The sequence below is a fragment of the Martes martes genome (assembly GCF_963455335.1).
Source record: "Martes martes genome assembly, chromosome: 16".
Lineage (NCBI taxonomy): Eukaryota > Metazoa > Chordata > Mammalia > Carnivora > Mustelidae > Martes > Martes martes.
Genome location: NC_137904.1, coordinates 16794274 through 16822038, shown reverse-complemented (window position 1 = coordinate 16822038; position 27765 = coordinate 16794274). Strand labels below are relative to the sequence as shown.

The 27765-nt window shown below is 56.2% G+C and overlaps 1 protein-coding gene across 1 annotated transcript in view; it reads right to left on the bottom strand.

Annotated features, from left to right (window-relative positions):
* The window catches only part of GAS7 (growth arrest specific 7), a gene marked incomplete at its 5' end in the record, with an annotated part of 193026 nt that overhangs the window by 5813 nt on the left and 159448 nt on the right, over positions 1–27765 (bottom strand). The window contains 7 exons of the mRNA XM_080827220.1: positions 3052–3175; positions 3518–3646; positions 8931–9009; positions 14054–14128; positions 16527–16642; positions 19540–19629; positions 25846–25899. Of these exons, the coding sequence (XP_080683346.1) occupies positions 3052–3175; positions 3518–3646; positions 8931–9009; positions 14054–14128; positions 16527–16642; positions 19540–19629; positions 25846–25899 (667 nt within the window). The remainder of the gene's footprint in view (positions 1–3051; positions 3176–3517; positions 3647–8930; positions 9010–14053; positions 14129–16526; positions 16643–19539; positions 19630–25845; positions 25900–27765) is intronic.

The following is a 27765-nucleotide window of genomic DNA, read 5'->3' as shown; positions in this document are numbered from 1 at the left end:
GCTCCACTGTCTGGTAGCTGTGCGATCGTGGACAAGTCAGTTAACCTGCCTGTGTGCCTCAGGCTTACCACCTACAAAATGGGAGAGCAACGGTATGATCACGGAGTGACGGGAAGATTAAGAAGTCGTTACATGTCTAGTGTTTGCAACGGACGCCGGCAGAGTTGGCACAAGAGTAACATGAGCTACAGTGATGGCAATGATGACAAAATGCAATCCAGCCCCGCGAGGACCCAGAGGTGTGCCCTTCCAGAGGCTTCGGGAAAGAGGACGGAGGAGAGGAAAGGGAGGGACAGAGTCAGGGAAAAAGAGGCAGCGTCTTCCGTGGGACGGGCCATCCAGCAACATGGGGACAAGCAGTGTCTTTGGAAGAAGAGATGGTGGGATTCTGGGCCCCAGAGCTCCAGGGCTGTCACCATCTGTGAAGGGGACAGAAACAATCCCCGCCCCCCGCTGGAAGACTGGGGGCTTGGATGTGGACGCCCTGAGGCAGAGGACCCGGCACCCGGCACGAAGAAATGGTTTTGGAAAGGTAGAATTTTTCACAGTGAGATCCAAGGACAAGGATGGGTCACTTCTGTCATAGCGTCACTCCTAACTGTAGAGCTGAGACACCGTATTATCTGATTAACCCACAACAACCCGAGACACAAAGAACAAGACCAGAAACCTCTACTGCTAGGCAGGGTCCTGGCTGGCGGAAATGTAACATTCTTCTGAAATTGGCGGAAATGGACTAGAAAGTGCAAAGAGCGAGATTATGTAGAATGAGAGAGAAATGAAAACAAAAAGCTAATTACCGAGACTACGAGAAGGACAGCAAAATACCTAGGGTATGAGAGAAATGAAAACACAAAAAAAAATCAAAACTCGAGGACCAAGGCCAAAAGCAGTGGTGTGAGTTCAAAGAAACACCTGGTGGCTCAAATATGCATGTATTTACTTCTTAAATCTGGAGCCAAAGAAAAAACGCGATCGGAAATACATATATATTGAAAAAGTTCTTTCTAAATCACAAGACCCAGAACTTATAAGAAGAGGAAAAGACTGTTCTACCAAAAATTTCGAGAAGAAAACAAGCCGGGGTGGGGTTGGGGTGGGGCGGTGGCAGAGAGAAAAGAAAGAAATATAAAGAAAAAAAATATATGATAAATGGCAACCTTGGAAAAATATTTGCAATTCAAACCACAGGAGGTTAATTTTCCTGACCTATCATTCATTGTTGCCAATCCATCCGTCAGAATAAAAGAAACACGGGAGAGGACGGGAGTTCATTGGTTCGGTTCACAGAAAAAAGTCACAGATGACACAGAGAAGTCGATTTTCGAAAAGCTCAAATTCACTCAAAAAGGAACGTACATCGCCAACAAAATAGTGGTTCTCACCAGACAGCTAGGATGGCGGAGTGTGGTCTCACGCAGTGCGGACCAGAGCTTAGGGGTGGACACACCTCTCCAAAGAGCAGTCTGGAACCCGCCACGTAAACGAACCCAGTGCCCTGACCTGGAAACTCACATCCACGCTCTCTAACTCCGCAGACTGAGACAGACACGCAGCTACAGTGACGACATCGTTGAACACCCACCGACCATCTCAAAGTCCTAGAAGAGTCCATCAGGGGAATCATGGAAAAAAAAAATTGGGGGTCTGATCTCAGCGCACGAGAACATCATTCGACCACTGAGAAAGTCTGACATACGGGATCGGATGGGTAAATAAACATACAAGTGACAGAACTATCTCAAAGCTACATCGGTAAAAATGCAAGTTCGGGACATAGACTTCTCAAGAAGCTAATCTAATGAGTCTACATTTAAATATTAAGAAAACTTTTTTTTAAAAAGATTTTATTTATTTATTTGACAGACAAAGATCACAAGTAGGCAGAGAAGCAGGCAGAGAGAGGAAGTAGGCTCCCTGCTGAGCAGAGAGCCCGATGTGGGGCTCAATCCCAGGACCCTGGGATCATGACCCGAGCCAAAGGCAGAGGCTTTAACCCACTGAGCCACCCAGGCGCCCCATTAAGAAAACGTTTTTAAGAATTCAGACACAAGGAAGTGTTGATGGCGCTTATCCTCTAGTGGAAAAGATTTTATATTAGGTGCTGGTTACATTTTTTTTTTTTTTTGGCCAAGCGGCGACCTAATTTTATTTTTAAAATAATGAAATAAGTTGAACGAATTAAAATAGGCTCTCCCTGTCCCGGGTTTGCCTTCCTAATCCCCGGTTAAGCATATTACACCTTCTATTTCTAGATCCGGTTATCGCCACCAGGTTAAGATCTTTGTCCATCAAATGTCGTGTCTACACTACACCGCTCTGTGACTATTTCTACACCACCGTGTCGTCCTGTCCAGACGGCGGCTGCTCCGTCCTGTAATGAGTTTAACTGTGCCAGATCACCAGAAACTCAGGTGAGAAGGGAGACCATTTGATCAAACCCTAACGACAGCACGCGCTTTAATCCCAGAAAGCCATAAACAGCATTGTCCTGGCGTGACCTTCAACTTGGACGTTCTGAAGAAATATGGACTAAATCTTTCTTTGTTTTTTTTTTTTTAACTGGTTCTACTGAAGAAATACGGACTAAGTCTTTCTTTCTTTCTTTTTTTTTTTTAACTGGTTCTAACGGGCCGTCCTCCCCCTCCTTGTGCATCGGCTAATTTTTACCACAAGGTGGAAGCAGAAACCGACTCACTGGGGGGAAATCTTTGCAGGAGACTCTGAAATCCGGTTCTTTTGCGGGACAAAATGTCAGCCTCTGTGGTGGGGGCAGGGGTCCCCCTGATCACCATGGGCCAGCCCTGGAGCCTCACTCGCTGGGGACATGGCACCGCGGGGTGGACAGGCGGCCTGAGTTCTGGGCACGGGGAGGAGTTTCTCCACCTCCCCGACACCAGGAGGGCCTGGACACAGCGCCGCAGCCCCCCACCCCAGCCTGGTCCTGGGACGCACCTTCTCGGGCACCCCACCTGCCAGCCCCCCCCCTTCCTGCGCCTCCGAGGCCCCGGGGGAGGGGCGGAGAGGCGGGGCGCCCGCGGCCACACTCACCAGCCTGCGTGGACTTCCTCCGAGCCTTCTTGATGTCCTCCTCCGTCTTGTTGCTCAGCTTGATCTCCAGCTGCTGGGTCTTCATCTCCAGGTCTCTCTGCCGCTCCGTGAGGGCCTTCCGGGCCTGGGGTCCGACGACACAAGGAAGCTGCTCACGGGGCTCCAGGCCAGGACGGCCCAGAGCATTCCGCGGCCCGGCCTCCCCTTTGCTGGAGAAGGGTCCTCTCTTCTCCCCGTGTGCGTGGACATTTTTCCCCGGCAGTGCCGAGCGGATGACGGCACCTGCCACCCCATTCTGGGGCCAGGGGGGCCCTTCCGTGGCCGCATCGGGCAGGGGCTGGATGCGCCCCCTGTCCCGCACCCCGCTCGGAAGCTGGAGGCTATCACGCCCCCCCATTCCCACCCTCATCCCACCACCCGGGGACAAAGGCCTCTGCCGGCAGGCCCGGCCCCCCCAGGCCCCCACCTTCTCCACCGCGGCATAGCGGCTGGCCAGCTGCTTGCGGAGGTCGGCGATGTGGTGGTCACACTTCTTCATGTCCTTCTTAAAATTCTCTCGGAAGTTCATCAGGGGTTTCTCCACCTCGCTGTGCAGCTGTTGAGGACAGTGGGGGGCGGGGGGGACACGCTCAGGACCCCAGGGCATCAGCGGTGCAGGAGGAAAGATGCAAGGAGCCACACATCAGGTCTCGGGTTGGGGGGTCGCCTTCGCTGGCTAGACCGCAGCATGCACACCAACGGACCGAGGGCTTGGTGTCCAAGCCTTTCCGAGCCCTTTGCCGGCGGCCTCCTGCCCCTCCGGGCACCCACGGCTTCTCATGGGACTTTTCTCGGGTCCTGAGCGGACGCTGCTGACTTTCCAAACTGGGATTTTTCCGGGGGCAGAAACCAAGCCACCATCTCCTCATCCCCAAGCACGGAACACAGTGACTGCCACGTGAGGGCCATTGAATGAGATGAGCTCGGGTCAGTTCTGTTTGCTCAATGTCTGCTATGGGCCAGGTGCCCGAGGCGACAAGGCCGGACTGGACACGGCTCAGAGCTCGAGGAAGCCGTGGTGGGAACCCCGCCCAAGGCTGGGAGGAACTTACTTCTCCAGCCCACATGGAGACAGGTGTACCTTCCCTCTAGCCAGAGGGAGCCGGCCTCCTACTCCTGAGAGCCAGAGAGGGGCTGGTTTCTCAAGCACTTTCTCCTCTCCCTACTCCACTCCCTTCGCAAGGAGAGCTTTTACAGATCAGTGTGGACCTGCTGCAGTCAGAGCCGGGGGAGCAGCCCAGAGCCCAGCTGATGGGCTCTCAGACTCAGCCTCCCAGAACCCCCCAACGAACCCCCCGGAGCCCCCGACTCACCCCCCGGAGCCCCCGACTCAGCATCCCAGAGCCCTCTGACTCAGACTTCCAGAGTACCTCGGCTCAGATTCCTAGAGTGCCTCGGCTCAGCCTCCCGGAGGCCCCCGACTTGGCCTCCTACGACCCTCTTACAGCTGTCCAGGCTCCCTCGCCCTGCACCTGTCCGTGAAGCACCTCTGGGAAGCTCCGCTGAACCTCCCTGAACACGGGGCCTCCCAACACGGGTTCTACGACTTCTCTTTCTTCCTCCTCACCAGACTCTTGCCCCGTTCCCTTTTTCTCCAGAGCCCCCAGGACTTCCGTGTTTGTAGCCCTAGACCACCAAATACACGTGACTGTGAGTTCCGAGAGGGCAGAGACCTGCGGGCTTTGTCCCGCTATGTCCATAGCGTCCGGTCGGAGCTGGCGCGGGGCGGGTGCCCCTTTACTACCTGGGAGAATGACACAGTCTTCAGTGCCCGATGCCTGGGAGAGAAGTGGACGCCTTTGTTGATGACCTTCAAAGGCTAAAAGAGCACAAGCCAACCAAACACCATGCCCCCCATGTAAATGCCTCATTTTTCTGAGCCCCCAGAAGTGACCTTGCCTAGGAAGATAGCCCCACCTGCTGGCAGCCTGCGGGACATTACACATTGGGAGCTGCCCAGAACTCGCAGGTCACTTTCCCATATAGATCAGGTATTGGCAGAGAACAGAGAAGAGGCTTCACGTAGTTGCCGTGGAAACCTGCTCCCGATTTTTTTTTGGGGGGGGTGGGGGACTGATGAGGGCGAACTCAGCCTGTTGATTCAGTAACTCGGGGGTCATTTTCCAAGGGCCTAGGAAATGAACTGATTTCCAGAATTCCGTGTGCCCAAGAGCTACCCAGAGGGTCTTTTCAACATTCAGGATTCCTGGGTCCCAGCCCCAGGTCCTGTGGTCTGGGGAAGGGCCCCAGAACCTGCCAATACACCAAAATGTGTCCCCCCAGATTCCAACCGACTTTCTGGAAACGTAATGCTACTTGTGGTCACAGGCACGCCATCCCATAAACAGAAACCCACGGATTCTCCTATATTTTTAAGTGTGCTTTCAAAAGACTAACTGTTTCTTTAACGCTGGCTGGGTGTCTGTCCCTACTTGTTCTTCATGTCTGAGCACCTTAGTCTGCTCAGGGCCAGAAGGCCTTCCTGGACCCTTGCCCTCGTGACCTCCTGAGCTGGCCTGAGAGTTGTGAAATCCGCTTAGCAGGGAGTGTAGGGTCAGGACCAGCTTTTGGATTAGAAAGAGAGCATCAGAGTGCATTTTAGGCAGAAGGACAAGGGCAGCTTCGGGAAGCATCTGTCTTGGCGATGCACGTGTGTGCGTATCTGTATGTGGCTATCTGGGCATGGGCACCTGCATGTTCTGGCTGCCCGTGGAAAATGTGTGACTGGGGGTCCCGGCTGAGTAATCTTCAAGCCACTGATCTGGTCCAAACTCTTCATTTCACACATGAAAAAAAAAAAAAAGGGAAGCCAAGAGATGCTAAGACTCGCCCCAGGTCCCAAAGCTTGTTAGGGAAAGCCCCAACATAGAACCCAATGTCTCTTGATCCCACTGTCCCCCTAAAATGTCCCGTCTGCATGCATGGTCTCTCCTGCCGGATTAGACTTCTCTCCCATCAGAAAGAATTTTCCCATTTTCCCTTCTTCGGCTGAAGCCAGGTATTACTTCCTTTGTATACGGCAATCTTGTTTCGTTAAGAGCTTTGTTGCCAGGATCGGTGGCTGGAACGAGGAGACGAGCACAGCCTGAAAGACGGCCCTGACGAAATTGCATCTCTTAAAGAGTGCTCACCCCCCGCCCCCGCCCCCAACACGGAACATTCGGAGCGGAATTTCAGCGAGCCCTCTGGAAGCAGATGCTAAAATGGGTTTCGGGCATATTGGAGCCCTACGAGGAATAAACCCTCGGAGCCCCTTTGCATTCAAGGAACCACTGTCCTCCCACAGGGCTGCTATCTGGTTCCTTAAGGCCACCAACACTGACAGACAGGCTGGGGGCAGCAGACGTCTCATCGGACATCTGGTTTTCCATGAACACTGGTCCCAAGTCCCCCCCACCCCCACCCCCCATCAGCAGCATGTTGAAGTCCCCTGTGCCTTAAATGCCACTGGTCTGCCCAGAGAGAAGGTCTGGGGGGGCAAGTGGCTGATTGACTAAGTCTCGCCCTTTCCTTCCCCTGGAGCAGAGCTGGAGGCTGTGTAACCACGAGCCTCGATGGAGCCTCTCTGTCCCCCCTCATTTGTGAAATGCAGATGCTGACTGGCAAGATGGTGGATAAAACCAAGGCCAAGGAGTGATTCCCTGCACAGAACCTTCTAGAACGCTTACCCACTGGGATACCCTGATACAACAAACATGTATTTTGGCCTTTGTTCCCGGCTCCCGGATAGAACTCCTGCAAGCACTATAACTTTCCTGAGCGGTTGCGGGGCGAGGGGCATCTTTTGTGCTAGTATCTGGTCTCTGACCCTGGTCTCTGAGACAGAACTCCTAAATCCCTTGGCTTTTCCTGGATGAGAGAAGCATCGTTCGTTCTAATGAAGTGACCTTGGTGTCTCCCGGAGAGCTTCGGGATGGGAGCTGGGTCACCGGAGAGTCCAAGCCACGATTAGAAGCTTCAAACTTCCCACCCCTCCTCCAACCCCTGGGGAGGGAAGGGGACCCGGAGGTGGAGTTAACAAGCAATTATCCCCACGGGATAAGAATTCTACAAAAATCTATAAATCATCAGGTTTGGAGAGCTTTGAGGTTGGTGAGCATCCCAAGTTCATGGGGACAGAAGCTCCTAAGCTCAGGGCTCTTCCAGACCTCGCCCTGCGCACCCCTTCACCTGGCTGTTCATCTGTATCCTTCATGATGTCCTTTAATACAGAATAAACCGGTAACCTAAGTATAGGTCTCCCCGAGTTCCGGGGGCCATTCGGCAAATTATCAAACGTGCGGAGGGTGTTGTGGGAGGCCCTGATTTGCAGCTACATCAGGCAAAAGTGTGGGTCACCTCAGAATCCACTATTCACGACGGACACCCTGTGGGATGAAGCCACTCCCCGCTGGGATCTGAGCTGGAGAGCATTTTGTCACCTGCTGAGCACTGTGGAAACAGTCAAGACCGGAGCGTCCTGCTGATGAACACCGGGTGCACCGGGGTTCCTGGGGACCCAGCAGGTAACCTTGCCGAGGCTGGATTCAGCTCTCCCGCACACAGGCAGCCTCCCCGGGCCATCTCCCCCAGCAGCGGAGACCCCCCTGGGGTTGGGACACGAGAAGGGAGGCCTGAAGGGAACACTTCCAGATCGGCGGCTTGAAAATAACTGCTTTGTGCAAGGCAGGAAAAAAGATGCCTCGCTCGACTGGTAAAAATGTCCCGCCAAGGGCTCCATGGCCGGGTTAGGGTGCCACTGTGAGCCCAGAAAGTCTCACTCACGGCTGAGTCATGAGTCAACCCAATCTCAGGGAGCTAACATCCTTCCAAAGTGGGGAGCTTCTAACAGCACTGTTTTTTCCTCACTCCCCAGATCTTTGTAAAGCCCCTTTGTGGGTCCCAATCGTGTGAGCCCTTCATTGTGCCCTCTCTGTGCAGGGGGACCATCACCGGGCAGGGTGGTGAGATGTGTACAAAGCCAGCCGCTTTTGGGAGATGCTACCTTCCTATGGTAATAAAGGAGGCAGTGTGTCCTCCAATTTAAAAACGGGGTCTCAGAGTTTAAGGCTTTGCCCGAGCACCTTGTCGGGCTGCTGTGTCTGACTGGGGACAGTGGGATAAGCGTGGACCCCAGGAGACAAAGGTCCCTGAGAATGGTGCTACCCTCAAGGGGTCTCTCTTCCTTTAAAAGGCAACCATGCTCGTGGTCGCCCCACCAGTCATTCACACGTTAGTATGAATTATTTCCTTTAGACACTGGGTTTATTTTCTCCCCTTAAGAGTAGATGAGAGCCTGAGATGGAATTTGGCGATGCAGAGTGAACAGGACAGAAACCCCACTGTCCTCAAGGTCACAAACGAAACCAGCAGATTCTCCCTGGGGCACAGTCTAGTCTCTCCTGACAGAATGAAGAAACAGAACATGCCCAGCAAAGGAGAGTGAGGGTCCCCTGAGGGACTGAGGGGTACCCACCCTCACCTCACAGAGCTGAACACTAAACTTGGAGGAATTTTCTGAGCTGGTTGTTAAAGATGACCAGCATTAAAAATGCAATGGTCTACACTAAGCAAATTATATTAAAAACAAAGGCAATGAGTACTTATAACGACTAACCCCTATCAAACTTTTACGACTCTCCGAGATGCTGATGGACATTTATGCCTCCTGATGCTACTGTCTGGGGACAGTGGGTACCCTGGCTGATGGTTGCTTTTGTGCCTCTGGTTCCCCGCACCAGAAATCTACACCATGGACCACGGAAAGGGGCCGGCAGGACACACTGGAGAGACCACGGCGAGCCCCTCAGCAGCGCACGGCTGCACACGGCCCACCCAGAGAGGCCTCGGGGCCACCTTACCTTGGCAGAGAACTTGAGATGGACTTCTGCCTCATCCGCGAGGCTCTTCTTCACCTGGGCCCACGCTTCTCCCAGGGACCTACAACACAAGGGAGAACATCAGACCCGGATCAGAGATCTCAGCACCCCCCCCGGGGGGGGATAGCAGATCTCCACGTGAGCCATCCCAAACCGAGCTGAGGGGCAGGTGCTGGCAGAGGCTGGGGAAACCTCTGGAAACTCAGAGAAGCCGGGGAGAGGCAAGAGGAAGATGGGGTACAGCCGCAGGCAGGGGGCCTGGACACGTGCGTGTTACTGTCCCTGTGTCTTCCCGGGGCCCACCCCTGGCTCATAGATGGACAGTGCAAATGATTGTTGGTCTATCCAGAAAGAACGCCAGGCACCTTTTCAGGGAGAAGCCGTCTGCCAACAGAAGGTGCCACGCAGGGGCACCTGGGTGGCTCAGTTGTTTCAGTGTCTGCCTTTGGCTCAGGTTGTGATCCCGGGGTCCTGGGGTCCTGGGATGGAGTCCTGTGCCAGGCTCTCTGCTCAGACAGGAGCCTGCTTCTCCCTCTCCCTCTCCCTTTCCCCTCCTGGCCCCCGCCTGTGCTCTCTGGCTCTTTCTATCTGTCAAATAAATAAATAAAATCTTAAAAAAAAAAAAAAAAAGAAGGTGCCGCAACAGCCCTGCCTGCGGATAAGCCTCCAGTGGCCAGACTGCCAAGGGGAAGCAGACAGAGAGACCCCCAGGCTGCCTCTCACAGACACCCACGCAGCAGGGAAGGCCGTCCATCCTCCTCCACAGAGGCGGGGCTCCTGCCAGTCCTGAATCTGGGCTGGGAGCTCTGGTGCTGCCCACACCTTCCCGGAGGAGGACAGAGTCCTGAAAGCTAATCGCTTTCTACTCCAAGGAGACGTCTCAGACAGAAGCGATCTCTTGAAATCCCCAAGGCTTTCACAAGCGACCCCCGTGTCCTTCACTACTTGGAACCCTTGAGCCTCGCTGGGCTTCTAGCAACACCGATGGGTCCTGGCTCCAGACCTCCTCCCCTAGCCAGTAAACCCAGGCTGACCCTGCAGGTGCCTCCATTTCATCAAAAAGCCACTTGCCCCCCGAGAATCCATAAAACGTGAGTGGGGTGGCAAAGCTGATTTAAAAAGGCAGCAGGGGCCTCCAGCGGGGCCACCGGCAGCTGAGAATCGCCCAACAAAACAAAACGAGTCTCTGTGGCCACTGTCCCAGCCTGTCTGGTTGTGGCGCTGGCTCATGGGAAAGGACTGAGCAATTCTTCCTAGGAGTCTGGCAGCAGAGAAAGGTTTCCTGGGGTGGTCCTGGCTGGGGATCCCTGGGGAGCTCACTGGAGAGTGGGAGTGAGGAATGGGGCGCTCCAAGCTGGTTTGCAAGGGCCTGAGCTTCTGGAAGCTGGGGGGCTTGGCCCCTCCCCCGATTTGGCAGATGGGTGGGTTGGGGGGGGAGAGGAAGGAGGGGAAAGGAAAGGAAAGGAGCGGGGAAGAACAGTCGTGGGGGTCACGCAGATAGGAGAACAGGATACCGGGTCCAGACACAGACACCCAGATACAGGCAAGTTACGCGTAACAAAGGGGCCAAGCAGGGACGGAGGATGGTCTTAGCAAATGGGCAGAGACAACTGTATATCCACAGGGGAAAAAAGAGAACTCTCGACCCTCACCCGACGCCCTACACATGGATTATGTCAAGATGGATCACAGACCTAGAGCGAGAGCCGGGCACCACGCAAAAGCAGGCCTGGGAGGAATGGGAACTCGAAAGAAGGCGGACAGAGAGGGTCTGTCCCTGCAGCCGAGCTACCCGCGAGCCTACAAGGGAGAGCTGGGAAGCCAGAAGGGCCCTGGGTGGTCCAGAGTCTGAGCTGACTGTCAGCAGGGCACGAGTTCCATAACCTCCTGCCCCAGGACTGCCTTAGGGGCCTTAGAATGTCACCTGGGGGAGGCTGTGGGGAAGGAGGAAGCCCAGTGCCAGGCTCTGGTCAAGGTCCTGGCCCCGCCCCCCGGCTGGGCATTCACAGGTGGGCGGGCACTGCTGCAAACGCCCAGAACTCCGCCCTCCACCCCCCCAACCTCAGAATTCCAGGCCCCCTGGAACTCAGAAGAAAAAAAAAAAGCAATTTAGAGATTCTCTCACTCGAAGACAGGTTTTTTTCATCTGGTGAGAGGTTAATGAAAGAAATAAAACCTGACATATATTTCCATCGCAACGCAGTCTGAGGCATGCCCAGTGGAAACGCACGCCACCGTCACCATTACCAACGAGAAAAGGCCCAAATCCCATTTCCTTTCCACACAGGCGAGAAAGACGGAAGACGGAATAAATAACCAGCGCACAGACCCTGTGGAATGGGACCTGGGCGCAGCGCCCGATGCCCGCCCCTCCCCCACCAGCATCTTCCCGGACTGCCCCAGGGTTCTGGGCTCCAGCACCCCGCTCATGTCCAAAGCTGGGTGTCAGTGCAAAACGGCACCGCTGCACATTGTGGGGGGAGACCGCACGTGTTCACCCCCCATACACACACCCCGCTGGGAGGCGTGCGTGCTTGCAGCCGTGACGGCGGGGTATGCGTTCATGACCGTGTTGCAGGGGCACGGCGTGCATGCAGGCGAGCGGGCGTGTGCTGCGCGGCCCGTGTCTGTAAGGGCATGTGTGTGCACGGCGTGGCGGCGCAGGCCTGGCGCGTGCCGCTGGGAGCATATGCTGAGCCCGCTGGCAGGTTGCAGTGTCCTTGGCAGCGGCCCAGGCCGAGGAGGTAGAAGCCGGAAGCCTCCAGAGCAGCATTGCATTTGCAGGGCAGGGGGACATCCAGGAAAGCCTCCATGCCAGGGCAGAGGGGGGCACCCCCATACCCTCCCCCGCTTCCCGCCCCCGTCTTGGGGCCCAGTGTGCGGAGTGGAAGGGGGCCACCGGGGTGGGCTCATTTCTGCGGAGGAGCCCCTTGGGCCTGCCGGGGCCGCCCCCTGGCCCACCGGGTCGGTAGCAAACCACACGGAGGTGGCCTCTCGGCTGCATAGTCAGTCCACGCAGAGAGGCCGGAGTGAAAGCCACGCGGGGCTGGCACAGCCGGTCCGCTGACGGCTTCAAGACGCGCGGGCGGCCCTCTGATGGCCACAGCCACCCAGGAGAGGACGACCTCCGTCCTCGGGACTCACTTCCCCTTGCAGGAGGGGTTCCGGCACAGCCCGCCCCGGAGCGAGGTAGGCACTGGGGGCAAGACCTCGCGGGGCCCTTCCGCTGTCCCCTCCCGAGTCCGGTCGCCTTCCTGATGGAGGCAAAATCCACCTTAGGTGAAACTAATTGTTTCAAAGAGGGCGATCCAAGGGTGCTAGGTATATTCACCAGACTGTGCAACCCTCACCTCTACCCTGGTCCTAAACACTTGTATTCCCATTATGGAGCCCCCAAATCCATATGCTGAAGACCCGCACCCCAAATTCATGTTTGTGTCCCCCCAAAGTCACATGTTGAAACCCTAAGCCCCATACCCCAGTGTAGTCCCCAAATATACTGAAGCCCTCAAGCCCCCCACCCCAAATTCCATGTTTGTGTCCTCCCCAAAGTCACACGTTGAAGCCCTAAGCCCCCACCCCAAATTCATATGTTTGTGTCCTCCCAAACCCATATGTTGAAGCCCTAAGCCCTTTACCCCAGTATGGCCCCTCAAATTCCTATGTTGAATCCCAAAGCCCCCACCCCAAATTCATATGTTTGTGTCTCCCCCAAAGTTACATGTTGAAGCCCTAAGTCCCCACCCCAAATTCAAATGGTGGTGTCCCCCCAAAGTCACATGTTGAAGCCCTAAGCCCCCCACCCAGTGTGGCTGTTATTTGGAGATGAGGCCTCTAAGGAATTAAGGTCAAATGTGGTCCAAGGGGAGGGGTTGATTCAATAGGATTCATGTCCTTATGAGACTTCAGGGAGTCTGTTCTCTCTCCACAGGGAGGGAAGACCATAGGGAGAAGGCGGCCACCTGCAACTCAAGAGGAGTGCTCGTGCCAGACCCCTCCCCCCCAACCCTGCTGGCAGGGTTGGACCTCCCAGCCTCCAGAACCAGGATAAATTACATTTGTGTCGTTGAAACTACCCGATCTGTAGGATTCTGTTGCAGGAGCCCAAGCAGATGAATATGCACCCCAGGAAGGAAACCCCAAACCCATGAAGCTGTCACCCTCCATTCCCCGCTCCCCGGGCAACCACCCACCTCATTCTGCCTCCCTGGGTTTGCCTATCTGCACATTTCACATAAGTGAAATCCTATCACGTGCACTCTTTCCATCCCACGTCTTTCACTTAGGACGTTTCTAAGCTTCATCCACATGGCAGCCTGGGTCAGGGCTGTTTCCCTTCTTACGGTGAAATAATATTCCATCACATATCCAGCGTGCATGGACACCACTTGTTCATCTGTCCGTCCCTTAATGGACCTCTGGATTGTTTGCACGTTTTGGCTATCATGGATCGTGCTATTATGAACATGTGGGTACATGTATTTTGTCTGAATATCTGTTTTCAATTCTTCTGGATCTGAACCTACAAGCGGAATTGCTGGCTCATATGGTAATCCCGGTTCGTGTTCCTAGCCACTGCGGAAGTGTTTTCCATGGTGGGAAACACCATTTTACATTCCCAGGGCAGGCTGCAAGTCTTTGTCAAGATATGAGCAGAGAAGCCTTAAGACTTCCACCGCTAGGGACCCCTCTGTGGTTGGGAGGATGGGGCTGAGCCTCCCTCAGCCCAGGCTCGACCCAAGGAGGTCTGGACCACTGTAGCTGGAGAGGGAGGGGAGCCTGGGCTTTGGGCTCACGGGAGAGAATTCTAAATGAGGGCCTGGGTCCAGAATCCTCTCCTACCCTGTGTCTCACCAGCCTGCCCTCAGAGAGAGGGGTGCTGGGGTGAGTGTCTGGGGGGCAGTATCCAGCTAATAGGGCAGAGGGGGTGGGAGGCCCTTGTCCACTAGAGAGAAGATAATGTGGAATTTGCCCACTCAGAGCCAGGTCTAGGCTAACTTCCCCATTTCAGCGGGACCGCGCAGGGATCAGGGATTGACGAGGAAGAAATCCCCCCTTCCCGTTGGTGGTTCCTCTCCATTCCCATCACCGTCCTCCCCACTCACCCTTCCTCCTGTGCAGCCAATGAGTTCTGAGAGAGCTTAGCTAGGTTTTTCGCATATTCCTCTTCGATCTTTATCCTGCAAAACGAGAAAACCCAACAGGTCAGCTCTCCAGGGCCAGACTGGGCAACCACCCACCTCATTCTGCCTCCGTGGGTCTGACCTACAGTCCTAGCGCTTACTGACCACAGACAGGAACCCACTAGACCACAGGCTCTGAGAGTTCAAGGCCCTTGTCTATCCACACAATACACGGCAGGTGCTTAAAAAAATCTTCATTGGCTGGACGAACTTCTATGAATCTCTGTCTCCTCATCTATAAAAAAAGATGTTTCCACCTATCTCCTGGGCCATGAAGAAGTGCTTCCTGTTCACACGGCTCCTAGCCCAGGGCTACACACAGGAGGCCCTCAGATCAATGATGTAACTCATGATGGACCAACAGGGACCCCAGGGCTGCTTCCCTGCAGGCCCCAGAACCCGGGACCTAGACCCTCCTAAGTGGTGGCAGCCCCTGGGAAGCAGGAGCACCACCTCCCCCCTGCTGCCTCCCAGTGCCCCTCCCCCCTCCCTGTGCCTCCAGCTGTCAAGCCTGCAGGGCACAAGTATTTCCATGGAAACCAGGCAGTGCCCAGAGCTGGGGCTGATCCCATTTCCCTAGAGAGGGAAGTTGCCTTGGGTTTCACTTCCAACAGGGGGGCCCTTGACACTTTCCAGGCAACTCTCTCGGGAGCATTCTTTCTTATCTGGCCCGTGGTGTTCGAGTGTTGTCAAAGGCAACGCTCACCGCCTGACTGCTCCTCTGGGCTGCACTGGGACACCCGGGGCCACCCCTCCGAAGCCCCAAGCCCCGTCACTCGGCAAATGGGGAGGCCCCAGAGACACTCCGAGGGCCGCAGCACCTGCTCCCAGCGGCTTCGGAAGCTGATGGCCCACAGGTGCGGTGATGTGGAACGGGGGTCCTCACCGAGCCCCCTGGCATCATTCTGAGTAAGATTTTCTGCTTTGCCCCTAGAGACCACAGCCACATTCCCTCTCTCATGGCTCTGCCCTCCCCGCCACCTCCGGCCGGGCTCCGGGGCCCGGTGGAGTCTCTCTCCTGCTCTGTCACTCCCTTGCCATCACTCTGTCCTCCCCAGGGTGACGCGGGTGGCCGGCATGCAAGCTCCAGCCCACGGCCAACACATCTCTCTCCGAGCTTCACACCTCCAAACTGCCTCGATGCCAACCACACCCGCCAGGCACGCCTTCCCCTCCAAGCCCTGCCCAACTGCCCTATGCCAGGGCCTTGGCAAGCTCTCGCCTCTCCCAGCTCAGGAGGGCCTCCCAAGGAAAGTCTGCATTGTTCACGGAAGGCCAGCATGTTCTGTAATGGCAGATGCCATTTATTTGCTCACGGGACATTTCAGCGTGTGTGTGTTCACACTCCACTCCACTCCCTGCCAGCGTTAATGGCTCATAAAAGAGAGATTTGATGATACAAATAGAAAGTAGGCCTCCGAAGGAAAAGAGGTGCTTTAAAATGCCAGAGTTATTATTACATTATTGTTATCATTAAAAAGCTTTCTTAAATACGTTGCCATTTGCTGTAAATATTTCCAGTGTGCACTGGAAACTCCGGGTGGCAAGTCGTGTGTATGTGCGTGTGCACACGTGGGGTGTGTGCACGTGTGTGCACGTGTGTGCTGGTAAGTGTGTACTTTATAGGGTCTCAGACCCTGGAGGGACTGACAGGCGGGAAGGTGGAGAAGGAATTTCTTCTCCTTATACTTTTTCCTGTTTCTATCAGGCTGGATTTGCTTCCTCTTTTACATTCAGACAAACCATCCTTCAGCAAAACCATTATTGTAACCCCTGCACTGGTCACAATGACCTCACCTGATGCTTCCATCTCAAGGGAGCGCCCTGAATGCAGGGATGGGGGAGTGGGTTCTAGACGCCCAGGTCTGGGACACAGTTTGGGTTCATAGCTGAATTAAAAGACAACGTTCTCCTTTCTTGTTATGACAGGGACAGTGCTTCCAATGAGGGCCACACAGGAAAGTCAAGGAGCTAAGCAGTCCGTGTGGGGAGACAGTAGGGAGTGGTGGAGACTTCAGCAAACCAGACCTCAGGCTCCCTTTCCGGGGCACTGCCATCTGGCTCTGGCCCATTGTTGTGTGAGCCGTTCTTGCCAGACTTCTGGCCTTCTCAAGACAATTCGGTTGGCCAGCTTGTAAGGTAATATCTACCCATTAAAAAATAAAAAATGTTGGTCTAAACCTTAAACCTATCAGAGGTCTTAGCAACACATCTGCAGGTTAGATCTGTCCCGAGAGTCACAGCTGGTGCCCCGGGTCTCATGCTCCCCATGGCGCGAGCCAGGCCCAGGGCTGGGCGGCCAGGGCTCATCCCGGCCGCTCCCCGACCTCAGGCTCAGAGTGGCCCAGGGGGCGCGGCCTGTGGCCGTGGGAGCTGGGAGGGGCGTGGGCCTCACCTCTCCCGGATGAATTCTGACATTTCCTTCTGCATCTGCTTCCCCTTCAGTTGCTTCTGAAGCAGGAGCTCAAACCCAGCCACCGTGCCATTGCCCTGGGGGTCCTTCTTATCAGCCTAGAAGGGACACAGAAGCACGAGACATTAGGTGACAGGGGTGTCCAGAGCCGCAGGGAATGGAACGTGGGGAAAGCCGTCCCCAAAGGGACCCGGGTGTCCCTGGAGACAGGACCTCAGCCCAAGAGGGAGGCTGTGCCCACTGTCCCACCCTGTGTCCCTCCTGCTGCCCCCACCCCCACCTTCACGGGCACACTCAGACTTGAGCCCTGAAGCTGCTGCCCCTCCCCCACACCCATGACCTTCCATTCTCCCAACCTGGGAAAGAAGAGGAAGAAAGGGGAGTGGCCAGGAACAGCAGCTCCCAGTGGCCAACACCTACTGCCTCCCTCCAGGTAGCTCCTGAGGCTGGCGGGAAGCTCCAGGGAGACTTGGTGGCCCGACACTCAGCTGGGACAGTCTGTGGCCTGAGGGGCAAGTGACCCTCACCATAAGCCCTCTGGTCTCCTGTCAGCCCCCTGTACTGGCCAGGCAGTGGCATCCTCTCACATTCGTACCAGATCACAGGGGCTTCCGGGAGAGACCCGACGGAAGGGAGGCCAGAGTTCTGGAAAAGGGCAGGGTGTCAGGGTTGACATCCCAGCTGGGAAGCCTGGGGCGAGCTCTCCCCTCGGTCCAAGCCCGAGCGGCTTCATCGGTGAAGGGGGGGAATGCTGGTGCCCGCCTCCTGAGAGGTCATTTCGGGATAAGTGACCTCCGGAAACGGCTTGGCACAGTGCTCGTCGGACACTAAACGCTCGGTAAGTGCTATCTAATATTAGTCCGCTTTTAAGTAAGTTGGGGCTCGGGGAAGATGGCCAAGTCAATTAAATGAGAGCTCAGTACTGGGTCCATTTTGCAAGCAAATACTCTCGAAATTTCAAAACTAAATGTTTTCTTTCGTTTTGCCTGCGCTTTCCTCAAGGACACCCGAATACCTCTTTCGTGCCCGCCCCTCCCCCCAACGTCCTGCCTCCTGCCCAGAAGCCCCTAGGTTCACCCTTCCCTGCAGGACATTCATCTCAGCTCTGAGACTTCTCGGGTACCCCACCTAAAGCTGTGGTCTGCCCCATTACAGCCCTTCCCTATCAGGAATGCAGAGTGAGATGCTTTGGTACTTAATGGAAGGGGTTAAAAAGGCATCTTTTGATATCAGCAGGTGCATCAGTGAGGACCCTGTCCCAGGGTCCAAAGGACCTAGTCCTTGTCTCGGCTCAGCCTCAGGGTGACCCAGTCAGGCCTTTCTAATCCTAGGCTGTGTCCCCCGCCCACCCTCCCCCCTTTGCAATAGGACTGAGTTGCATCTCTAAGACCCCTTCCAGAGCAGTTATAGGAAAAGGGAATTCTGGAAAGGGGTGGGTGATGCATGGAGAGAAGCCCACTTCCTATCATCAAGCATTTAAAAAGTTTAGGGACATCCCCCCACCAACCCCCTTCCCCCCCCCCCACAACGTGGGATCCCCTTTCCTTAGCTGTCCTGACACAAAACCCACTGGGCCATACTGCTAATACCTCCTGGGACGGGGAGATCACTATCCCACAGGACACACCAAGTCATGGGGCGCCTACTCCGGACAATTAAAAGCTTCTCCAAGTACTTTTAAGCTTTGTACATTTCATCATCCCCAGGGCTCCCCAAAAGCCCCGCGTGAAACCCCATGCATGCTGATCTCCAGCTCCTGTGGTGGGCACTCCCAAGGCTTCAGCTAGTCTCCCCTGAATGCCCCCCTTCCTGCGCCCCTCGTTAGGGACGACGTCTCTAAACTCAGCCACTTCTCTGTAGCTGCCACCATCCTTCCCTGACTCCCGCACCTGCAGCTGACGTCCACCTGTGCCCCCTCGCAGCCCTTCCCGCACGCTGCTTCTAAACCACATCACATCTTATTCCAACAGCTTCCGACTGCAAACAGAAGGAAACCCAGCAAGCTCCCGGGACCTACAGAGTCTCGTACACTCTGACCTCAGCGGCCCCACAGAGCCCTCCTCACAGCGTTTGCAGCCCCTGTCCGCACAGATCCCCCCAAGACCTGGAAGAAACACGGGGGGGGGCGGCCAACAAGAATTTCCAGGTATCTCTGAGAGCCCAAGTGACTTGTCAACGGAACACAGCACTTCCGTCCAGTGCTTGGCTGGCAAATCTAAAAACGGGAAGCAATCCGTCCTGCACGGTGGGGAAACAAACAGCTTTTATTTTGTTTATTTATTGTTCCTCGGGGTCCCTGCAAATGTTGTGTTTGGGGGTTTTTTTCCTCCTAAAGTGTACAATTCGCTGGCTTTTAATATGTTCACAAGGCTGAGCAACTGTCAGCACTGTGTGAATCCAGAAGGAGGCGATCGCACTTTGAAAGTCATTGCGGACTTACGTGCACGCCGAGGGTTATTCCTAGAGTTTCTGAGCAGGCGGGCCGTGCATTTGTCAAAAGATACCTATTTAATTGTGCAAAAATACACCTAAGATAAAATGTATCATCTTTTTTTTTTTTTTTTTCAAGTAGGCTCCAGCCTGGAGCCCAACACGGGGCTTGAACTCACAATCCTGAGATCAAGACCTGAGCAGAGACCAAGAGTCGGACGCTTCACCAACGGAGCCGCCTGGGCGCCTCCACTCAAGTCGGCTCTAGTCTCCTGCCCTTACCAAGCAGCCGGGAAGTAACCCTCCTGCTTATCTGCCTTCCGTCCGGGGTTTCCATGTTGCTCTGAACGCAAGCCCTGTCGATTCTCTGAGATTTATGGAACGATCTGGACTCAAAAGAGGGTCTTAAATTTCTCCCGTGGATGCTCAATCTACCAGCAGGTTTTAACAGGAGCGGACCCTCTCTTTTGAGCTCCAGACCCTTCATGCCCCTTCTGGGTGTCCTCCAGGGGTGGGGGGAGGGGATGGTGGTGTCACACAGTGGGGGAAACTGAGGCACACTTACCCAGAAATAGTCACAATAGCTCCACTCGGTCGGTTTCAGCAGCTGTTGCTCCGGCATCGTGTCTGGGTGAGGGAACGTCACGCAGTTTATCTGCAGGGCACAGAACAGGAAAGAAAATGCCTTGCCTGGAAGGCTGGGAGCCGCCGGGACGGCTCTGCCCCCAGAACACAGCATTGCCGAGGTCTCCCGTCAGCACCAGCTTGAGAGAATGTGCCCTGAAGTCTTGGGGATGCTCTAGGGGCTCACGTTTCAAGTGAGGGGCAACAGCACCCACCCCCACCCCAACGGGGCCGGAACCGGTCCCAGTGCTCTGAAGGGCAGTGTGGCAGGACCTCTCAAACCCACCAACCAGGGACTGCAATTCGGAAAAGGGCGCTCTGCGGACGTATCTGCGTGTGTGTGCAATGACACATGCACACGGCCTTTCAGACCATCTGTAGCAGAAAAACACAGCCCCAGGAGCAGGGGAGTGGCGAAACAGAGCACAGGACGGTGGCGGCGGGGGTGGGGGGGAAGGGGTGCACCTCTTGGGGTTTGCATGGACAGCCGAAGACACCGGGAGAAAGTCTAGGTCCTATTTACTCAGAGGGAGGAAAAAAGGCAAGATATCGAATAGTATTTAGAGTTGCTACCATTTGTGGAGGGAGGGTAGGAAGAGAAAATATGGACACATTTGGTTATTTATGTATAGAATCCTTCTGGAAGCTGACAACATCCCCGGCTTTCAGAGACAAGAACTAGGCAGCACAGAGGTTACCGTGTGCGTTTTCATCACTGTATGTATTCTACAGACAAAGAGCTGAAAGCAATCACGCAGGACAGGTGCTTGGGGCTGGCCCTTGCCCAGGAGAGGGCAGTGCAGACATTGCTGGGGCCCGTCTCAGACCATCCTGCCCAAGCATGTCCGCGACGTCCTGGCTTTCCCCGCCAGGTAGAAATGGTTTTGCCGCTTCTGTTGCTGGTGTCGCTTCAAGCCCGGGATCCGCTTCTGGGGAGCCCGTTCGGGGAGTTTTTTTGTGGGAGCTGCAGAACCTTGGGGAGCCTGCACCTGCCGATGTGGGAGGAACTGTGCAGAAAGCCCTGGGGTTCTGGACAGAGGCCACAAACTCCAATGCGAGGCAGCCATGCAAATGGGCGAGGGGCTGCCTGTGTAGAAGCGCCAGTTTGGGGTGGGGGTGACCGGCCTCCGCTCTGGGAAGGGGCAGGGTCTGCGAGATCCTTCGAACGAGCAGATTCCTCTTTGCTCCTGCAAACTGTTGGCAAGCCGGCAGGAGGAGCCCGGTGGGTCGCCAGTCGGGTGACACGACCCAAGAGAGGCTGAAAATCGGGATGACTGCGTGAAGCGTCTCCAGGTTTAAAGGTTGGCATGTAATTTAAAGTTAATGGGAATAACGGCGAGGACATCAACAACAGCAGCGTGTCAGGCAAAGAAAGTCCTTTGCAAGCTAAGTCAGGCCCACGGGCCCCCAGCCTTGACTTCGGGGTTCAGGGGCTCACGGGATGCTGAGCACATGTCGCGTGGACATCGTCCCACATCCCGCCCCGGCTGCCAGGGGCCGGGGTCTCTCTTACAGTCCCAGCCAAGGACAGGAGCGCCCTCCTCCGGGTTACACACCCCTGGTGGAAGGAAGGGCCGAGATGCCCCGTCCGGAGGGAAGCATGGCGCGGCAGGAATGACCAGGGGCATGAAGGACCCAGAGAACCCTGGAGATGGGGAGCATGGAATTTCCCAAGGTCAAGGAGGGAGGCCCCAGGGTGGGGAATTTCCTCCTGGTGCCTCCCAGTGGGGGAGGGCCAGCCTCTCCATGATGCCCAGCTTCAGGCAACGGTCTCCCCAAACCTTTTCTCAGGCTGACACCCTCAAGGGGTGCCCAGAGGGGAGTCTCCCACCAAGGCTTTGACAACCCCACGGCCACGTGGGTCTCCCAAGGAATCATGGAAACAAGGGGCCGGATTCCAAAGTTTCGCATATTCCTTATTTCACCAGCTGGTTATTCTCTTTCTACAAATACCTGCGATCACAAGACACCCTTGTGTTGCTTAATAATGGGGTCTGTGCAAATTTCAACGAAATCCAATGACAGATCAACAGAGACATTAGATTGGGTATTAAGGATCACGGAACCAGGGGGACGGAGGTACTCGAAGTGGACACAAATGTCTTTGAGAGCACCCTGTTGGGGGCTAGAGGTGAGGGGGGATGGGAAGGGTGAGGTCTCATCCCTGTCACTGCTTCTACCACTTTGTGGGGACACCAGTCCTTGTATGGACCGGCCAGGGGCCCCAGGGTGCCTGTCCCCACCTCTCCCAGCTCTGGTTTGGGGATGTCTGCTCCCGGCTGGCCCACAGGGATAATTACCCCAATGCTCCTCTGAGCCCTGCACCCCCGCGAGCCCCCTGGGGGGAGGCAGTCCTAACCACTGGGAATCCCTGGGGAGCCCATCCTCAAGGACCCCGCCAGGAGCCTTGCACGCATTGCCGTGTCATCGGTCATCGTCCCGGCCGTCAGTCACGTTGCTACCCGTCCACTGACCGTGTGCAAACGTTTCTCGCGTGCCCCTCGAGATGCTAGATCTTTCCAGCACTTAGCACACATACATTTGTAATTACGCTTCTCACGACCATTGAATCAGCCAGACCGTCTGTTCCACAAGGGGAGGGAGGCCCTTTCCCTGCTGCTTCCCTCATCCCTGGCAAGTGGAGGCCCCTGGGGTGGGGGTGGGGGGCTCAGTAAGCGTTTCCTGGTGCAATGACTGCAGGCCAGAGGCGGACGGAACAGTTTCTGTCCTCGGCGACTTTACAGCCTTGCGAGGAAGCAAACAAGTACGTAAGTGATTGCATGGCTCTGGGATAAACCTACCACTGGTAATAAGCCTCCCGCAATATGCAGGACCGCCGCCCACAACGGAGAGGCTCCCACCCAAAAGAAGAACATGGGGAGAAGCCTCTCCCCATGGAAACTTCCAAGCGTGGAGTCCCGTGCCCCCCGGAGAGCCACTTTCCAGGTTAACACCGCCTCTGGGACCAAGCCTGCCCTCCTCCCAGGGCCTCCTGGGCACAGCGAGAGCCCGGATGGCATCCTCCTCCCCGCTCAGGAACCGCCTTCTGCTCTAAGAAGAGCTGAAAATGTGCCAGCTGTTGCCCTAACTGCTGTGCCCGCCAGGCAGATGCCATTATTAGCCCCATGCTAGAGAGGAGCAAACTAAGGCACAGAGAGGTGAAGTAACTTCTCCAAGATCACACAGCCTGTGTGTCGCGGCAAAGCCCATGTCTGAAGTCAGGCAACCTGACTGTTTTTAGCTTTCGTCACACTACCTTCCACACGCCCCACCCACGGCAGGGGCTCGGGCAGGAAGAGGTACTCGACAGGGAGCAGGAGAGGGGGCATGAAGAGGGGAGAGGAGCAGTTCTAGGGGGGTTGACCCCCACCCTCGCTCCTCTGAGGTCACCGTCCTTCACCAGTAGCATCTTCACGCTGACACCGTTTTCTCCAACCCGCGGATAAATACCGGAACCCCTTCCCTGCCCCATGATCCCTTGCCCAGCTATCTGGCAGCTAGCTCTGTGTTTGCTTCTGGAGGGAGGCTGATGTGCGAGGGTGTGCAAGAGTGGAACTCAGAGCCAGGTTCTGTGCAAGCAGAAAAGACCCCAAGGGCTCACCTCCAGCCCACCAGCTCCCCCTGCCCACCAGGGATCCAGGGCATCTGATGAGCCACACGACAAGCGGGGGCCGAGGATGACAGGAGTCCCTCAGACCCCTCTTCCCAGGAGAGGAATATGGCTACTACTACGGCTTTGTAGTCATCTCTAGAATCCTCTAGATTTCTGGCACACCGTGTCTGTGCCGAGGGCTGGGAGAAGCCACGACTCCCTGTCAGTCCTAATCAAGCAGCCCACTCAGAGCCCGGCCTGGCCCAGAGCTCACTCCAGGCCAGCCAGGGGAGGGGAAGCTGGAATGTCAGAATCAAGCTCAATCCGGACTCTATCGGGACGCAGCCTGGGACCCGGCAGCACAGATCGTCTGCTGCCCAGCGAGCAACTCAGCGAATGCCTGCAAATGTCCGCTCTGTGGGATCTGACAACATGGGAGACTACTTTCTCCCCCCTCCATACTCCGTCCCCACCTGCCTGGAGAGGTTAGCCAGTGCCCCAGCAGCCGGACATCCCTCCTTCCCCCTACCCCATCCAGCGGCCCTGCAGGGTCTCCTCCCTGGGAAACTATGAGCTCTGGAGGACAGGCGCCCCGAGGGAGGGCTGGGAACGGGGCAGGGGGGAGGGAGGACGATGAGGACAGGAAGGAGCAGCAGCACACAGGCCTTCGCTCATCTCGGCCCGGACACATCATCTCTGCTCCTTGCCCGCTCTGTGCCCTCTGGGCAGTCCCTCCTGTCCTCAGTTTCTCCAGCAAAAATTCTCCGAGGCTTAAGTGTTTATTTAAAACCACGGTGGGAGCGGGTGTTGGTGACAGTGCAAACGTCCATCCAGGCTGGGCTCCAGATCAACGAAGTGTCGGTCTAGGAATCCATCAAGGAACTTGAATTTTAAACAAGTATCCCAGAGGCTTCGGCTGCCTACTCCGCTTTGCTGGCTCGCTCTGAGAAGCTCTGATTTAGGTCAGCGGGGAGGAGGAGGGAAGGCGCAAGGCGGGGACAGACAATGAACCAGAGGAGACCCTGACGGAGAGCCAAGTTCTAGCCCAAAGCCAGGGCACAGCAGGTGACTCGGGCCTCACCCCAGGGCCACCAGGACCATCCCCACCAGCAAAGTGCTTTCCACTCCGCATTTGTTCTTTTTACTTTTCTTCTGCAATTCTCATAGACTAGCCCCTCCTCCTTCTCCCTCTTTCGGCACCGTTCGGGGGAAATTTATAGGGAGGTTCCTGCTTTGCCTGGGGCATTTTGTGGCACTATGAAGACAGTCTGTCCCTGGGTCTGGCTCACGCCCTGCCCCAGGCCCCACTCTCCTCCACAAACAACCTCCACGGGCTGGGAGAGCACAGGTCTCTGAATCCCCATGCGTCCCAGCTGAGCGAGGCATGGCTGCCTGCCTCAGTTTTGCCATCTGTAAACAGGGTCAAGAAGATGAGTGTGCACTGAGCACTTACTACGTGCCAGGCTCTGTTTTAAGTGTTTTCTGTATACAGACTCATTTAGTCCTCACCCCATCCCCAGGGCACAGACACCCCCCATCTCCCCATTGTACAGATGTGGACATTGAGGCACAGTGGGGCAGAGAAACTCACCCCAGGCTGCTGTGCAGATAGTTGGTGCTTTAACAGACCCCCCGGCTCCAGAGCCTTCATTCACAGTCACCACACGAGGTTGGTCCCGTACCTCCACCTCGCACAGCGAGTGGAGAGCTCAGCGAGCCCCTCAGAACACTACCGGTGCATACTCAATGCACACTAAAAGGGCAACAATTATCGTTGCTGCTGTCACCGTGTATCCAGCCCTCTCTTTTCTCTCAGAGCAAGATTTTCAGCCTGCACGAGCCAGGGAAGTGGACTCACCCTCGGTCTCATCTCCGTGGGGATGGTCAGAACGGCTCCTGCCGCTGCTGGCGCCTAGGGGAGCAGGGCCCCCATTCCCGACTCCTCTGCACTCACGACCAAGCAGCCCACCCAGGACCACACTTCTCATGCCCCCAAGTTATTGCAGCCTGAGCACCCGCACAAGGTGTTTGCCCCCTTTCCCAAACACGGGGCGTGTGTGTGTGTGTGTGTGTGTGTGTGTGTGTTTTGGGGGGGTCCTCTTCAGCTCGCCCGTGGGGGCTTTGGCGGGCTTCTGGAGGAGCGAGGCGGGCTGGCCACCCCAGGCAGGAGCTGCCTGCTCCTGTCCTCCCGTCCGGAACTCTATTCTTAGGGTGCTTTCTCTTGTTTTTAACTTTGACATCTTCCGCAAGTCACCCGTGCTAAAGCAACCCCACCGTGGCTGTAATTTACATGTCACATCGCTGCGCAGAGCAAGGCCCACCCCCTCCTACCCGCCTGGGCATGTGTACCCCCCCTCCACCGCCCGCCCTGCAAAAATGGCTTCTGCATCATTCCCACCCCCCTGCACTCGGTTAACCCGGGAGAGAAAAAAGTGAAAGGTGAAATTAACAGGAGACGTGGGGCACGGGTGGGGGGAGGACTGGGGGTAGGGGAGAGGCAGGGAGAATTTCGGCAACATCCAAGCTTCGGAACTTCCCAGATGCCAGGCTGGGATTGCACTCGGCGGTCCACATTGCCATGGCAACCGCCCAGCACGGCAGAAAAGCCCCAGCTCACCCCAACCTGTGGGCCCCCCTCCCCCAGAAGTCGCTTACCGTGATGGTGTTTTCCTTGTTCTGCTTTTTGCCTGGTGAGGAGGATCCCAGGTTCTGGGGAGAGAGGCAAGAGACATCATCGAAGCTGTTCTCCATACTGGACGTTTCGGGTTTCTATTCGGGGCTCCCCGAGAGCCCCGTGCTGGGGAAGTTCAGGGACGCGTGTGCTCCCATTAACCCTTAAGTCACCATATTCTGGAAGAGGGCAGGCGGGAGTGCGCCTGACCCCACAATGCTCCTGGGGGGAAGGGTGGGGGTTGGCCGGGCTTGCAGGTGAATGAGTGCAAGGAAGCCTCCAGCACAGGCTCCGAGGGAGCAGCTCCAAACCAGGTCTCCCTCCTCTTCTCCCAGCCCCTGATTTGGGGAGTGAATACGTCAGCTGCCCTCTGCTGGTGAACCGTTCCTCGCGCTGCCTCAATGTGCAGACGCTGCCCCCGGGGGGAGCAGAGAGTTAAAGCAGGCCACCAGCCAGCCCCTGGCACCAAGGACTCAGAACAGGACTTCTTACTCTGAACGCCCCCGGGGTCCGACATATCCAAACCTCAACCGTGCAATGTGCACGGGGCCCCTGGCCAGCTCCGTGAGGTGCTGCTCTCCCGACCCTGAGAGGCAGGAGAGATTTCTCAGCACAGATGCCTTCCTGCTTTTTTCATTCATTCAGCCTTTGGATTACCTTTTTATGCCTTTCCACTTCCAGAAAATAAGCCACTGTCCCAAATGCCTCCGAGCCCACGCGTCCCGAGCAGCCTGCCCCAGTCCCAGGATGGTTCTGGGACAGAACGTTAAGGATCACCAGCTGAAGACACCACCCTGGTCACAGGAGACTGTGACCCTAAAGGGGAGGACAGTCCATTCTGGGTCTTCGTTGCCCTGTTAGCAGCAGTTTCATTAGTAATTCAAGAGGGTCTCCGAGCTGGGCATGCGTTGGCCACTCTACCTTGAGCCACTCGATGAGTGGGGAAGCGGGCTCACCCCAAGCCACTGTCGGAGGCCACTACAGTCATGTACTGGGACCCACAGCCTTCCTTCTCTGGTGGAAGCTCAGGGGGTGAATGGCAGAGAGGTTTCTCCGCCAGCCTCGGGGGACCAGCGGTCCCCCATCCCATCCCATCCGAGGCCAGCACAGCCCTGGACTACCGGCAGGATGAACATCTGGGCAAGGGGGTCAGCCCCGCCTCAGGACCCCCCTCTGCTCAGCACACAAAACAGGGAGCCTGACAGAGCCCTGCTCACGGTCTGCTCATCCCCTTACTCCCGTCCAGATCCACCTGGGCTGGTAAGGAAAGTCAGTTCACGGACCCCGATACCCCTAAGAGCGTCGCAGACAAGAGTCCCCTGCCAAGTCACCTGACTTCTCTCACTTTGGCTGGTTGCTCTCAGTGGTCCACGGGTTTTGGAGGGCATGAGAATGAACAGCAATTGGCCCTAAATCGGGTCGCAGCTGCACCTCCCAGAGCTGGCCCAGCAGCTCTCCGGGGGGCCGGTGCCTCCGAAGCAGAGCCTGGGGGCCTCTGCTGGGGACACGCTGATCTACGCTCTGCATCAAAGCTCCCCTACCTCTAGCAGCCGCTCCAGCAGCGCCAGCACGCTCTGGGGTGACCTAAGGCTTGTGACCAAACACAGCTTCTGCAGACATTTTCAAACTATCGACGCATCCAGTTCGCCTACCCTGGACCCTCCTGGGCTATCAGTGGCACCCCAGGGCATTTGCCCAAACTGGGCCACCTGGGAGGAGGACGGAGGCTGCGAGGTAGGGGCTCAGGTGCTGCTATCCTGCGACGGGTGCGGTGATCTCCTGTAGGCTCATTCGTGCCGGGGCGGGGGGGGGCTGCGGGAGGGGGCCTCCGGTGTGGTCAGCGGAGGAAATTAGAGCCCCGGGCTGAATATCGCTTCCCTCCATATTCTTCCAGCTCCCCACAT